Consider the following 14,009-nt stretch of genomic DNA (forward strand, 5'->3'; position numbering starts at 1 on the left):
ATCTGCTGCTGAAAAGAAAAAGTGTGCTGCTACAGTAGCTTAAATAGGGCAGATTTTTTTCTAGGCTGGTTCTGATGAGCCTCTAGTTTACATGACTCTGAATCAGAGGCGGACACTAGTGAAGTATTTTTACTCTGCTAGTAAAGTATTTCAAAGAAAATCACTCAAAACAAAAAAAAACATAAAATTTACTTGAGTAAAGTAAAAAAAAAATACTTCACTATTGTCCGCCTCTGCTCTAAGTGTATTATCTAAATCACCGTTAGAGGTTAATTTGACATTTGGCACTGTTATTACATTTAGTTTAAAAAAAAAAAAAGTATGCTTGATTATGTGTGTTGGATGTGTGTGAGTAGGCAGCCCGGCGGAGCTCGGTCAAGTGAAGGTTGGAGATGAGATCCTTACAGTGAACGGACACATGGTGGCAGACATGAGCTACACTGAGTGGAAGAACAGTCTGGAGGAGGCCTTGCAGCAGGGGAGTCTGTTTATGGACATCCGCAGACATGGCAAGAATAGTAAGTCTACACCATCTCTTTGAGTGCAGCACTCTCAGACTTCACCTGAGTTAATGACCACAAGAGACCTCGAAAAAGCTTCAGAAGTTAACCAAAAGCAGCAGAAATAACATTACCAGACACTTTTCTATGCATATAGCACACTAATTTCCTCTGTTCTGGGTTGACCTTGTAGTTAAAGATAGAATATACAGTAGTAGGAAAGTGCACATAGTGTATCAGCTTATGTTTGTCAGTTGTGTGTTTGGTTGCTGGTTTTCTTTGTTCACTTTTTTCTTTTAAAGGAAAAGTTCACTCAAATAATACAAATAAAAATATGAAATTAAATACTGTCATTCTTATATATTTTGTACATTATATACATAACTCTATGCTGCTGTTTTTTTGTTTTTGTTTTCTGTGAAGCACAGAAAAAAAAATGCTTACATTATATTTTACACTGATACAGTGGATTTTCAAGCTCCAAAATGAGCAAAACATATGACTTGAAAATTCTGATTTTATTTAATTTTTTATTTAATTTTATTTGTGGAGTACATCTTTTATTTTTGTGTTCCACAGGATAAAATAACACCATTTAACTGTACTAGTTTTTGGCCCCACAATTTTGTGTGATCTATTCCTTTATTGTCTCCTTTTCCCTGACCTAGTGTCTACAGTAAATGGCTTATGCCTTTATTTATTCCTAAACGGTGTGCATTATTTCTCATGATCTTGGTTTCTAAAGTTTGTGGTTCTTAATAACTTCAGAGGTTCATATTTTCAGTGCTTATGGTTTGTGACTGAATCCAGATCAGAGGGCATCTGTAAGCTTGTTGTAAACCTGTATTGTGTGGAGCTCATTCTGACTGCATGGCAGGGGAAGGTGGTCTGTCTCTCATCCCCACTATTTAGAAAATAGTATTTTGTCTGTAGTCATACATCTGATTTCATTCTGTGTTTTTGAAATAAATGATTTTGTTGACATGCCACAATCAGACTGGGGCAGAGACCTACCTTCCCTTCCATTTAAAAGCCATAAGACCATCAATCTGACCAGTCTGGATCCTCTAGGTCCCTCTGAGCCATACATCAGCACCAGCCTGGATTTCACATCCCAACAAACCAAGGATACGGTCGTGAAAACTGGGAATGTCAGCTCAGAGTCTGGCAATGTAAGCAGACTATTATTAATCACTTACATATGATACTTATTGTAATGCTTTTTTATTATACTAAACAGGTCACCTTTTTTTCACAGAATAATGGTTTGAATGGGATAAATGGTGGTTTCCATGAGGATTCAGAGGCTTCGAATAATAGAGGTAAATTACTTTTTTCAGCTTTACTTGGAAACATTCTGTGAAGCCTTTTTTTGTAGTTTGTTTCTGTGCCTGTTTTATTAAATGCATGTTGTGCAGAAAAGTTGTGGGAAAAAAATAATCTTGTTTCATAGCTTGACAAGAATGCTTGTTTTTGATTAACTTAAACTAGCCAAAAGTAAAAAAAATAAAAATAAATAAATAAAAAATGATTAAATATAGCCAAGCACTGTGCACATACAATGTTTATATAAAAACGTTTTTCTAACTACATTTCTACAAGAAAGCAGTGTGAATCAAGAATTGATTTCTAAATCTAGGTCTCCAGGGCACCTGGAACTTTTTCCTTTGTACAGATTCAACCTCTTCTAACATTTTTATCTCCCATGTAGAATCCATTACTTTGAAAAACTTAAAAAGGAGATCAGAGTTTTTTGAACAAGGTAACAGAACAGCATCAGTCAAGTGCTGGTTCATTCAGGCTTTGTGTTTCGGGGGCTGTGGGTAAACCGCTAAGTCTTCATCCTGCCATCCTCCTCCTCCTCCTCCTCCCTCTAGCAGAAGCCCCTCATAACCTCTGTGCTCTTCCCTCTGCAGGGCTCACAGTCAGTTCTCTGGTCTACCTCTGTGGTAAAGGGGGGTTGAGTGTGCAGTGTCCTCTTCCATTTCCAGCTCTGACATGCTGTCTACAGGAGTCTGAGTACTTTAAAAAGTAGAGGAAGCTTCTTGAGTAAATAGTGCCGTAGTTCACCCAAAAATGACAATTCTGTCATTATTTACTCACTATCATATTCTTCCAAAGCTACCTATGACAAAAGGAGAACATTTGAATACTGCTTTTCTTTTCAGCGTAATTACAATCGATGTGACCTGAAGCTATCAGGCTTTAAAACTGACACAAAAAGCATCATAAATTATCATAAAAATGGTCCACACAACTAAATTGCAAGCCTTCTGAAGTTTAGTTTCCTGTAGTGAGTACTATAACTCTAAATAATACGAAAATAGTACTGATTCTGTTTGAAAATGAAATAAGAATGAGTAAATTATTAAACCGATTCAGATTTGTTACATTGCCAGTGTTTTTGCTTACATCGCCTGAAACCTTATTAAAAATGATGACCTTTGGTTGCTTTTTCACTATCAGTGCAAACAATCCTTAAAAGTTTGTTCTCTTTTGTTGTCATGCTCTTGAAGACCTCTTAAAGACAGCATGTCAGGAACCATACCAACATACAAAGCACTCTAAATAAAAAAGGAAACTGCATCAGACAGTCCATATCTTGCTGATACCTGCCACATAATATAATATCAGAGAATTTCCCCATAAATGAAAGAATTCAGGATGAGACAAATATGAATATGAGGCTGTACAACCTTCTCATTCAGGTCAGCCTCGCTGTATATCCCTGATTATCAGAGCAGCTCAGGCAAAGAAATCAGCAATCAGTGTGGAGTGTGTTGGTATTGTGTTATGAATGTGAATAGTGCATGCTGTGCTGGACATGGATGTGGGGTTTGGTTTTACTAATAACCAGTGCTTCTGCATGTGACATTGCATTTGAAGACTGGCCAAATGTGTTTATGCATTATTCATTTGGTTTGGTTATTGGAGACTTTGCATGTGTTTGTTTATTGAAGCCATTGCATGTGGTTCTAATTTAACATTTATTTATGGAGCTGTTATGGGGTTGTGGGTTTCTTATTTGAACAGATAGTATTTTATGAGATATTTAGGATGGAATGCTGGTCATGTGTTCCCTTCATCCTATCAAGAAGGGTTCCATTAAAAATATAGGCTACAATGTATTTATTGAGAAGAATCTAATTGTAGCTGGTTTTTACAGGTGGATCGGATACAGCAATATCAAATGTAAGTTGATTCATATATTTTTTTTTAATCAAACCACTGCTGTTGACATGCATATGATCTGATTAGCAGAATTATATAGTTTAATCCATAATACTGCTTGGTGTTTTGGGACCTGGTTCTTTTTGGATCATTGACAAGACAATGTGATCATGCAAGGTCTTAGAAAAGATCTGTGTGATATTGTTTTTGGCCAGTGGCTGGCACCAATAATTAACAAAATTTTCTGTGTCTGTAGCTGCCCGTTCCCTCCATCACTACATCCACTACCCACTGGTCCTGGGACCCTGAAGAAGAGCGCAAACGACAGGAGAAATGGCAGAAAGAGCAGGAGCGTTTGCTGCAGGTAAATATTATAGCATCCGGCTCATGCGTTTGTTAGGAATTAAACATAATTAGGTTGGGTAAAATTGATTTATAATATTTAAATGAATTGGTGTGAGTTATTTTTTTTCTTGAGATTGTAGAAATTAGTTAAACTAGGATACATTTTGTTCTACTAACTAGCATACAAACTCAAGTTTGCTGTTGTGTTTCTTGAATGCAAAACTAGACATGCATCATATAGACCTTTTAATTTAGCAAAAAACATAATATTATCCTCTCTTTGTGTGTATGTTTATTGTATATCCAGAATATTTGTATTATGATTGCGAAGATTGGTGGCAAACTAATTCATTGTTTGTTAATAAAAGCCAAAAGCACAGCGTAATTATGCATTTTGTAAATTTGAAGCATTGTTTAGCTCCAATCAGTGATCTTTTCTTTTTTGCTTGCTGAAGGAGAAGTACAAAAAGGACCAAGAAAAACTCGATGAGGAGTGGAGAAAGGCACAGCAAGAGCTTGAGAAGGAGAACTTCAAAAAACATGAGGAGGTATAGTTAATATTTGATTTATTTATCATAACCATTGCAAGACAGCATTTTAAGAATGCCTCAGCAATAAATAGATCATATCCACGAGAGAATGTATATTCAAATAAACAAATTAATAAGAGAATTCAGGAAAATAACCGATTTAACACAATTTACAATTTTCAAAAGTTCAAATAAGCCATTTTTATGATGATTTATCTGCAAACTGTTATTTTATATAGTATACATGTAGTTGTTACTGCAAGGGGTATGTGAATATCACAGTCTCTGTCAAACTGTTGAACAGGAGATGCGGCGTTTAGAGGAAGAGAGGAGAAAAAGAAAGGAACAAGAGCGCCTTGAGGAAGAGAAGAAGAAAGAAGAAGAAGAGAGGAAAAGAAGAGAAGAGGAGTGGCTGCGTTTAGAGGAAGAGAGGAGAAAACAAGAAGAACAAGAGCGCCTTGAGGAAGAGAAGAGGAAGAGAGAAGAAGAGGAGCGGAAAAAAAGAGAACAGGAGAGGCTGCGTTTAGAGGAAGAGAGGAGGAAGAGGGAGGAACAAGAGCACCTCGAGGAACTGAGGAGGAATAGAGAAGAGGAAGAGCGCCTCCTTCAGGAAAAAGAGAGGAATAGAAGAGAGGAGGAGAGGAGGCGACTGGAAGAGCAGAAGAGAAAACAGGAGCAAGAGTGAGTTTTGTCATTTCAGCAGTCTCAGTACTTTAATTTATGTCCCATCTCTCATTATCTGTGTCATACTGATATGAATGTATAATTTTCTCAAGCATGCATGTCAGTTTTGTTTCCTTCCAGAACAATGACATGAAGGAATGGCACTGAATATCATGCTTGACAAATGCTGCTTAAAATACCAAAGAAACCTGATTAAACTAACATTGTCTGTGTTAGGGCTGGGCGGCATGACATTATAAATTTGCAATACATTCTGTGCGTCGGCTGATATGTTTGTATCAGTGAGCAGGGCTTTGCATTGTTAAATTCAGTGACTTAACAAAAAGCAATACAACGTGGTTATTCAATAGTATCATCGAAAAGTGCAATTAGTAATACATTTTAATGTTTTTGTTGTTGTTTTTTTAAGAAGAAGTCTCTTTAGCTCACCAAGGCTGCATTTATTTGTTGAAAAAAATACAATAAAAAATGCAATTTTGTCAAATATGCTAACAATTTAAAATAACAGTTTTCTAATGCTAATATATTTTAAAATGTAATTTAAAATCATGTCATGACATGTCATGTTAAAGCTGAAGAAAAATCATTCTAATATACTGTTTTGGTTTTTAAGATACATTTCATAATATTATCAACGTTCAAAACTTTTTTTCAGGATTCTCTGATGAATAGAAAGTTGAAAAGAATAGCATTTTTAAATATTATCTTTTGTAATGTTATATTAGTGTATCAGTGTAGACTTAGTTTAGTAATTTTATTATAGTAACGTATCATTAATTGTAAGTGTAAAATACATTTTTTTATCATTTTTTACAGCAAAAATAGCATTTATAAATGCAGATACTGCGATACAAAATACTCATGCCATGATTTAAGATTCTGGTCATACTTCCCAGCTCTAGTCTGTTTTTTACTCATGCATTATTAACCAGACTAATTTTTCTTCTATTAATGTTGTTCAATCATGACTATATGAACATCTGCTTGTCTGTGCTGATTCTGCTGTTTGGCCACAGTAAGGTGGACTCCTTTGGCTATACCAATGTTTACCCTCAATTATCCTACTCACACAGGTAATAGGATTCTGCTGTTTGCACTCCCATTTGTATTTAATAAAGTTGAGCTTTCAGGCTATGCATCCATATAGGATTTATACATTGATAAGATCTTTCATCTCATCTGTATGTTTATCAGACTGAGTCTTCTTTTTTCTTCCAATTTGGTTTGCAGATCTATTTCCAAATCAACTCCAGAACTTGATGAGGTTGCAAAACCAGATATTAAAGGTCAGTGCAGCTTTTATCTTTTCTCTAAACCTTTAATGTGTATCTATTGTTCTTTTGACCAATAAGGAGCCGCTGAAACAGCACTATGTAAAGTATGGTGTCAGATTCCTTACACATTGTAAGGGCCGGAGTTAGATGGGTGCTGTAGAGTCTGCGGCTCTCTGCAGGTGTGTACGGCAGACACAGGGGTTTGGCAGGATGGCTGCTGGAAGAAGAACTGAGGCGAAAGAAAAACACTCAGATCCAGAAAGAGCAGGCAGCAAGTGAGCTAGAGCTTGAGAGGAGGAGCATCCTCAATGCCATGAAATACAGAGATCCAGAGAGAGGTGTGCGCGGCTCAACCCACGCCAATCAATCAGACCAACCAATCAGCTCGGCCTAATTTATGCAAATTTGACAGATGTAATGTCAGTAAAATCAGTTGAAATCAAGCCTGTGTCCACGTGATCAGTGTGCATTTAATTAAAAGCTGAAATATAAAAACGGTGGGGTTCAAAAGTCTGAGACCACTAGTTAAAATGCTTCTATTTTTTTAGTTAATCTCTTTTTCTTACAATCATCTAATATGCATTACACTACCATTAAAAAGTTTGTTGTCAATTAATTAATTAATTAATTATTTTATGCAACAAGGATGAAACTGATCTAGAGTGACAATAAAGACTTTTACATTGTTACAGAAATATTCTGTAATGCTGTTCTTTAGAATTTTTTGTTCATCAAAGAAAAAAAAGTTTCATGGGCTTTCATGGGTTCCACAAAGATATTAAGCAGCAAAATTGTTTGTAACATTGATAAAACTGATGAAAAATGTTTGTTTGTTTCATTATTTATTTATTTAGAGCACCAAATTACCATATTAGAGTGATTTTTGAAGCATTATGTTCAAGAACATCTGACTGTTTGTGCTGGTTTATTTCCAGGTTTACATTATATTTTGAATCCCAGATGTCCACTGTGGTCTCAAACATTCAGGCCCCACTATATATATATATATATAATCAGATAAAGAATATCTGAAATTGATTTCTTTTTGCTCTTGATGTCTACCAAGTCTATTTACAATGTCAATTTGTTATTAATGGTGATTTGTGTCTGTTGTTGGCTGGAGCAGCGAGCAGTGGTCTGGGTGAGTTCAGTAGAGACTATAAGAAAGAGCCCCAGTCTCAGACTGAGGTGGAGAGGATGCAGATCCTTCATGAAATGAGAAAGAAGACTTCCTTGAACACAGACAACAGCTGGATTCGCCAGCAGAGCGCTGCCAGTGTTACCGCCAAAGAACCAATTGATCTGCCCATCAGGAGGTCAGTACTGGGCAGCAGTATATTTCTTTGATATTATCAAATAAAATAAGCAATGAGGAAAATCCAACTGATGGGAGCGTCATGCATAAAAAGTAACAAGCTCACTTTGCTTGCAGAGGCGAGTCTCTTGACATCCTCGATATGCCTCATTCCTCTTGGAGATCATCATGGAGCACATCTGACAGCACCTCGTCCATACCAGACTACAGCCGGCCTCATTCGTCTCTCTCTGGCTCCTCGTCGTACCAAAGTGGTGGACGTCCAGGGTCTGCAACTCTGCAGTCATCTCAATCCATGAGCTCCCTCAGGCAGTCCTGGTCCCCAACTGCAGCTACACCAGAGCCAGAGCCTCGAGCTCCACCACGGAATAGGTATTCTTCATTAAAAAAAAAGGAAATTGTCATTGTAATCTAAACAGTCTAAAAGAGTGGTTCTCAACTGATAGGTTAATGACAGCAGAATAATCAAATGAGACAAAAACAAAAGGCTTTAACTTCCACATTCCAATCAGAGACAACACATCTTAATATGTTATGCAGTACTGTTTCTCATGTAAATTAATCTTGTTTTAAGGATATGGCGATGTTTACTGGAAAACAAGTGAACAAAAGATTAATCAGATGTCAGTTTTGGAGGAAATATATATATTGGCCTGGTGCTTGTTCTGTGTGATTGGATAATAAATAAATACACTTGAATTGCGGTCACATTTACCATTGTGTTATGTATTTTCATGATCAAAATTACATGATTTCAATGGGAATCTGTGCAATCTGGAATTTAGCTTGAGGGTGGAAATTTTTCAAATACAGATTCAAGTTCCAAAAGACAGCTGCTTGTTTCAAAGTGGCATATGTGTGAGCTGTGCTATTTGCTTGAATAATTGTAAAGAATTTTTGCTTATGTGACTGCACCATAATACATTTTTGTTGACATTTTGTATGATAAACTATTTTGATACTCTTTTGGGCTTGTGAAACAAAACCATTTGAGAACCGCAGATCTAAACCATACCACCCCCAACCATTCCCATGTGTCTCCCATATTCTTGTTGTCTTCAGAATGTGTTTTCACCCCACATGAGCCATGGGCTGTGTGCAGGTCTGTGTCGCTGGGCTTCAGATGATGTTTTCTGTAATCTAGGTCAGTGAGTGGCAGGAAAATATGTTCGTCCTGTAATACACCACTGGGCAAAGGAGCAGCCATGATCATCGAGTCCCTGGGGCTCTGTTATCATTTGACTTGTTTCAAGGTGAGCGTTCAGCTACTCGGAGGTCAGGTCCAGCCTGGCTTGATCAGAAACTAACCTGACTAATGTGCTCTGCCTGCTTTTACGCTTATTCTAATCAGTTGTTCTGTGCAAGTATAAACTCGATCAAAATGTCAACCCAGAGAATCAAAATGCCAATTCTATCTGCTTCATGGATCAGCACTGCCCTGTGACTTTTTCTTTATTTCCTTTAAAACTGTCATTTATTTATCTCAAATGATCATAAACCATCAAGAAAATACAATATGCATTCTAAAGGCTGGACTACAAAAATCTGTTTTTGCCAAAATATTTTTTGAAATATTTGTGATTTTGCTTCTATAACATTGTTGTACTATTTGCATGGATTGCATCTGTTCCAAAAATCCCATTGCACGTCCCAGAAACATTTCTTATTCACCAACCACACATATAACGTATAATTTTACTAGTTCTATGTTGGTTTGGCATTGCGCCATTTTTAGCGTAAACATACGTTTTATTGAGAGAATCACATTTAAAGTGAAAAAACACAATGAAGTTTTTATATATTTACAGTGGGAAATTTACAAAATATCTTAATGGAACATGATCATTACTAAATATCCTAATGATTTTTGGCATAAATATGTGCGACTTATTTTCCAGGTTCACAAATAATAATTAAATAATGGAGAATAGTGTTAAAATGGGACATATCTAAAAATGTTCTGTAATCAAGCACACTTTATGTATTTTAATATGCAGCTTATGTATCTGGATCACAGTGATGGAGTCCCAGTTAAGTACTCCAAATTGCAGTAATCTGCTGTATCTTCCATAGCTTAGCACTCAAAACTGGGAGTGTGCACCGTGCAAAATGCGTTTAGCATATTGATATAGTGCTAAAACAGCACAGATGAGTATTTGTAAATAAATGATGCTATCAGTGGGCGTAATTCATTCTTATTGAATTTCCTTCTGAAATTATTCCAATGCCTTTTACCTTCAGCGCAGCTGTATGTGACTCATCTAGAGCTTAATCAGTCCTCGCACATCCTCGTCATTCTTCAAATGCCAATCATTTGTATTTCTACTCATCGTCTCATTCATGTTGCATTGTCCTGCTGCTAATCTTGTTTCCGGGTTATTTCTGGTGCTTTCGGCTGGTGTTATTACTTCAATTTCATATCCTCTTATGCTGTTGCCATTGACCTCAAGCTAGGATTCTCTCTCTCTCACTTTTATATGGAGGTGAGTGTGCGATACAACATTACATGAAAGATTCCGTCTTTCTAACAATGTGTTCTTTCATCTTGCGTTTGCAGTGCTTTAACTGCAGGTCTGATTTGGGGGGCTCAGAAGCAGGAGCAGAAGTCAGAATACGTAACCAACAGCTCTATTGTAACTCCTGCTATACTCGACTCAAAAGTAGGCCACACATCTCTGCAATATATGCGGCTCAGTTACTTTGTTCACCAGGTGATTTCTGATGTTCTTTATGATGATTTTTCCTTCAATTTCAGCTGGGCAGCCCACAGCCATGTGATCTCGCAGTACTGCAGCAGATTGAGGAGGAACCAATCACAGACAAGGAACTGTAAACACTAGGAACGTGTTGGAGATGTGATGAACATTGGGTGATTTAGCCAGCCTTGATTATTCATTGAGCTTCTATTCTTCTTTTTCACTTATGAGAGGGTGAGATTCCTAAGGTTATGTTTATTTGAAAGTATTAGTAATTGTTTGTACAAAAGGGATGTGCATGTACCTTGAATATGAGTTATGCATTTGAAAAGATCATCTTTTTCATCATCACTGATTGAATCTTCTGATGACTTCTGGCTGGTTAACTGATATCTGTATTTTCATGAAAGTGTTTATAGTAATTAATAGAATGCTGTTTATTGTCATTGCTTATTTAGGATTCTCCTGCAGTCTTTTCTATATAAGGGTTTGCTGACTAAAATATCCTGTTATTCCACTTCATCTGTGTGCCTTTTTGTGTTCTGATGGGAAAAAATGATTAAGGATAAATCCATTAAGACTTTGTTTAAAAGTAGGATGGTTAGTAAGCAGCATTCATGATATACTCTTTCATTGGTAACATCTATTTTATGCATCTGAGCTATTTCTCTGCAGGGGGAAAAAGATTAATCGAGAACAAAAGCAGTGTACTCAGTAATAATTGTAAATAAAATTTTCAAACTATTGTAACTTTCCTGAGTGTGATTTACTTGACTAATCTCTGATTAATTGGATTTTATTTTTCCGTTTAAAACTAGTTTGAATCCACTGTTAATTTTACCAAGTGACGTTCATTTTGTTTATAGCCTCATCACAGTCACAGGGGATTTTCATCCAATACCTTTTCCAATGGTTCTTGTATTTTTATCATATTGTAGTACTACAATGCATTTCCCGTGATAATTTTCAATGAGAGTGTATTTTTGTTTCAGTTGCCTAATGACATTACATCTGCACACTGCAAACACCTGTTGGGAATTCACTGCTAGTCCAATAAAAGTGAATCTGATGTATCAGGGCCTCAGGAGCATTTATAATAATCTTATTGTTCAGAATATAAGAGGACAGAAAAAGATGAGCCCTGCAATTCCTGCAGTTTGTTCTAATGGAGAGCATTAGTTGATTCTCATATGAGTGTAGTACTGCCCCCACAAAAATAAACCAAGGATTATCTATGCATAAAATTAAAATAATAATGGTTACTATAGTTAAACCATGGTAACCACAAATCAACCATGGTCTTGCTACACTAATGGTATTTGTGGTATAACCGTCCCTTACTAGCCTATAAAACCATGGTTAATGCCAGATAACTAGCAAGTAGCTAAATGTAGCAAGTATATCAACAGAACATTGGACATTTTAAAAGCTTCATATAGCCTTAAGCCCTGCGTTTCTCTCTGTCTCCCCATGTGTATTTCTTTTCTTACTCAGCAAAGACGTTCTGGCTACAATGGCACTTGTCATTTTGACAGTTTGATCACCTGGAGGCTGGAGGTAAAAAGTAAGTGGCCATTTTTCCAGATATGTTACATCTAGATAGCGTTTCCTTCCAGCAGGTTCTCACTCTGATTCGTATTTTTAAGCTTTATCCACAATTGATAACTTTCTGTATCATCTACAAAATATACAAATCTTGTTGGTTATGGGTTAGCTTACTTTGCTGCTTCTTTATTACCTACTTGTTTTTTAATTAGTTTGTTTCTAATTGAAGCTCGTCAGCTCAAGGGGGCGCTGTAGTCTAGGTGAACAGTTAATTGACCTGTGGAACATGCATAAAGAGATCTTTGAAATTCAGTTAAAGAGGTGCTACAGATGTCCGATCTCATTGTCTGAGTGTCTTTAGCTCGGTGGGTGGAGGGGTAGAGGATTTCCTCCTCCACCTGCTCTCTGGACTGATGCTAATTTTAGTCCGCATTATTGATGTCAGCCATGTCTAGTTGCCATGGTTTTAGTTTTTTCACTGAACATCACCTGCAAGGCACTGCACTTCTCTAATCTGACATGTTGGATAGATAACACTACAAAGTGACATGGCAAATTTCATTCGAACCACTCGAAAGACATTCATATCTAAATATTCAAATACTGTTTTGGAAGGCTAATTTATTTTATTAAAAGGCTCTTTAAAAGGCAGTTGCCTACTGCCTTACAGTTTTTAGTCACATTACAGTTCAGGTAATAACAAAGAAGCAAATGGGCATATTTGTACCATGGATATGCTAATGTTTAAGTTGAATGGCACACTAGCCTAGCAAACTAATATTGAAGTTACAAAGAGGTGTTTTGGAGATCTTAACATCTTCAAGAACATAGTGTCAAACTTGTATGCTATCTAATCATTGCTCTTTTCAAGATTATTGTGTTTTGGCTTACTTTTACTACTTTTCTTATCAGTGCCGTTTTCTCAACAAGCTGTTCTTGTGTCATGATAACCAGAAGCTTCTTCCGGCGCTTTGAAAAAGGATTGTTCTAGAACCTCTTGATGAAGTGAAAGGAAATCGAGTTAGATCCTGATTTGTCCCGGACCATGGCTGTAGGCAATAGTTTGGATCAATTAAAGAAAAAGAATGTTCCCACTTTGTCCCGGTGCTGTGGAGACAAACGTGCACTGGCTTTTTATGCAGCTCACATTTCATTTTTCAACACACTTTCCTGAGTTTCCTGAAACACTTCGGTTAATGCAGAGATCTGTTTGGATAGTGATCCTTTTTTGGTACAGCTAGTTGAGTTTTATCCCCCTTTTCTAGTGTTTTCTCATGGCTTGTTATTACCAGCCTTTCTGTGCAGAAGGCTCCTCTTGTTTTGTGGAGGTGTGTAATATAGTGACTAACTAAAAAGTGTCCATTAAACCAGCACTTAGTAACCTGGCAGTGACATGCAGCGTAGCCCTCAGTCACAGTTTTCAGATGCCGCATTGTTTCTCCTCCGCACTTTGGAGCCAAACACACACATGAGAAGTGAATGGATACCTGACTGAAGTGGATGAGGGAAGTATTCTTTTAGGTGTGAGAATCAAAGGGATTTTTTAAAGGGGGCAGGACTCCCATTCTCTCTGTCAAATGGAGATTTGGTGTGGGGGTAGAAAGTGATTCATTTTTCATGTCAAGACCTAAGCCGAGTGCGATCACTGCAGGCACTGATTTCTAATTTCCCTTGATGGCATACTTCAAAGATCCAATCTATGCTTGTCTTCTATCTTACTGTACCACTCTGTCTAGTGCTTGGCCTCCAATGAAATGTGCTAGCCCTTCATTTTCAGTGACATGCAAAATGTTTCACTGCTCATGAATGCTAAGGCGGCCACAGCTGGAGGATGCAGATATGCTTGAAGTTATTATGCCAAGAGGATGTTTTCTCGCCTGCTGTTCAGATGCCATTGTGCTGAGCTGGGCAGGGAGGTGAATATTAAGTCACAAGTTAATCTTCTGTTT

General features: G+C 37.0%; 1 protein-coding gene across 8 annotated transcripts in view; it reads left to right on the forward strand.

The window, feature by feature from the left end:
* The window catches only part of lmo7a (LIM domain 7a), a 42,304-nt gene extending 31,039 nt beyond the window's left edge, over positions 1-11,265 (forward strand). For 4 of the 8 annotated variants that reach the window (XM_052565187.1, XM_052565192.1, XM_052565193.1 and 1 more), the window contains 16 exons: positions 357-518; positions 1,572-1,672; positions 1,759-1,822; positions 2,212-2,262; positions 3,667-3,692; positions 3,928-4,035; positions 4,472-4,564; positions 4,851-5,227; positions 6,247-6,303; positions 6,461-6,516; positions 6,684-6,842; positions 7,631-7,820; positions 7,937-8,191; positions 8,964-9,072; positions 10,377-10,479; positions 10,575-11,265. In XM_052565187.1, coding sequence (XP_052421147.1) covers positions 357-518; positions 1,572-1,672; positions 1,759-1,822; positions 2,212-2,262; positions 3,667-3,692; positions 3,928-4,035; positions 4,472-4,564; positions 4,851-5,227; positions 6,247-6,303; positions 6,461-6,516; positions 6,684-6,842; positions 7,631-7,820; positions 7,937-8,191; positions 8,964-9,072; positions 10,377-10,479; positions 10,575-10,597 — 1,934 coding nt within the window. In that variant the 3' untranslated portion in view covers positions 10,598-11,265. The remainder of the gene's footprint in view (positions 1-356; positions 519-1,571; positions 1,673-1,758; positions 1,823-2,211; positions 2,263-3,666; positions 3,693-3,927; positions 4,036-4,471; positions 4,565-4,850; positions 5,228-6,246; positions 6,304-6,460; positions 6,517-6,683; positions 6,843-7,630; positions 7,821-7,936; positions 8,192-8,963; positions 9,073-10,376; positions 10,480-10,574) is intronic. The other 4 variants (XM_052565190.1, XM_052565189.1, XM_052565188.1 and 1 more) reach the window with 4 other exon arrangements.
* Positions 11,266-14,009: the final 2,744 nt, after the last annotated feature.

This window comes from Carassius gibelio, chromosome B9 (assembly GCF_023724105.1).
Source record: "Carassius gibelio isolate Cgi1373 ecotype wild population from Czech Republic chromosome B9, carGib1.2-hapl.c, whole genome shotgun sequence".
In the NCBI taxonomy this organism is placed as follows: Eukaryota; Metazoa; Chordata; class Actinopteri; order Cypriniformes; family Cyprinidae; genus Carassius; species Carassius gibelio.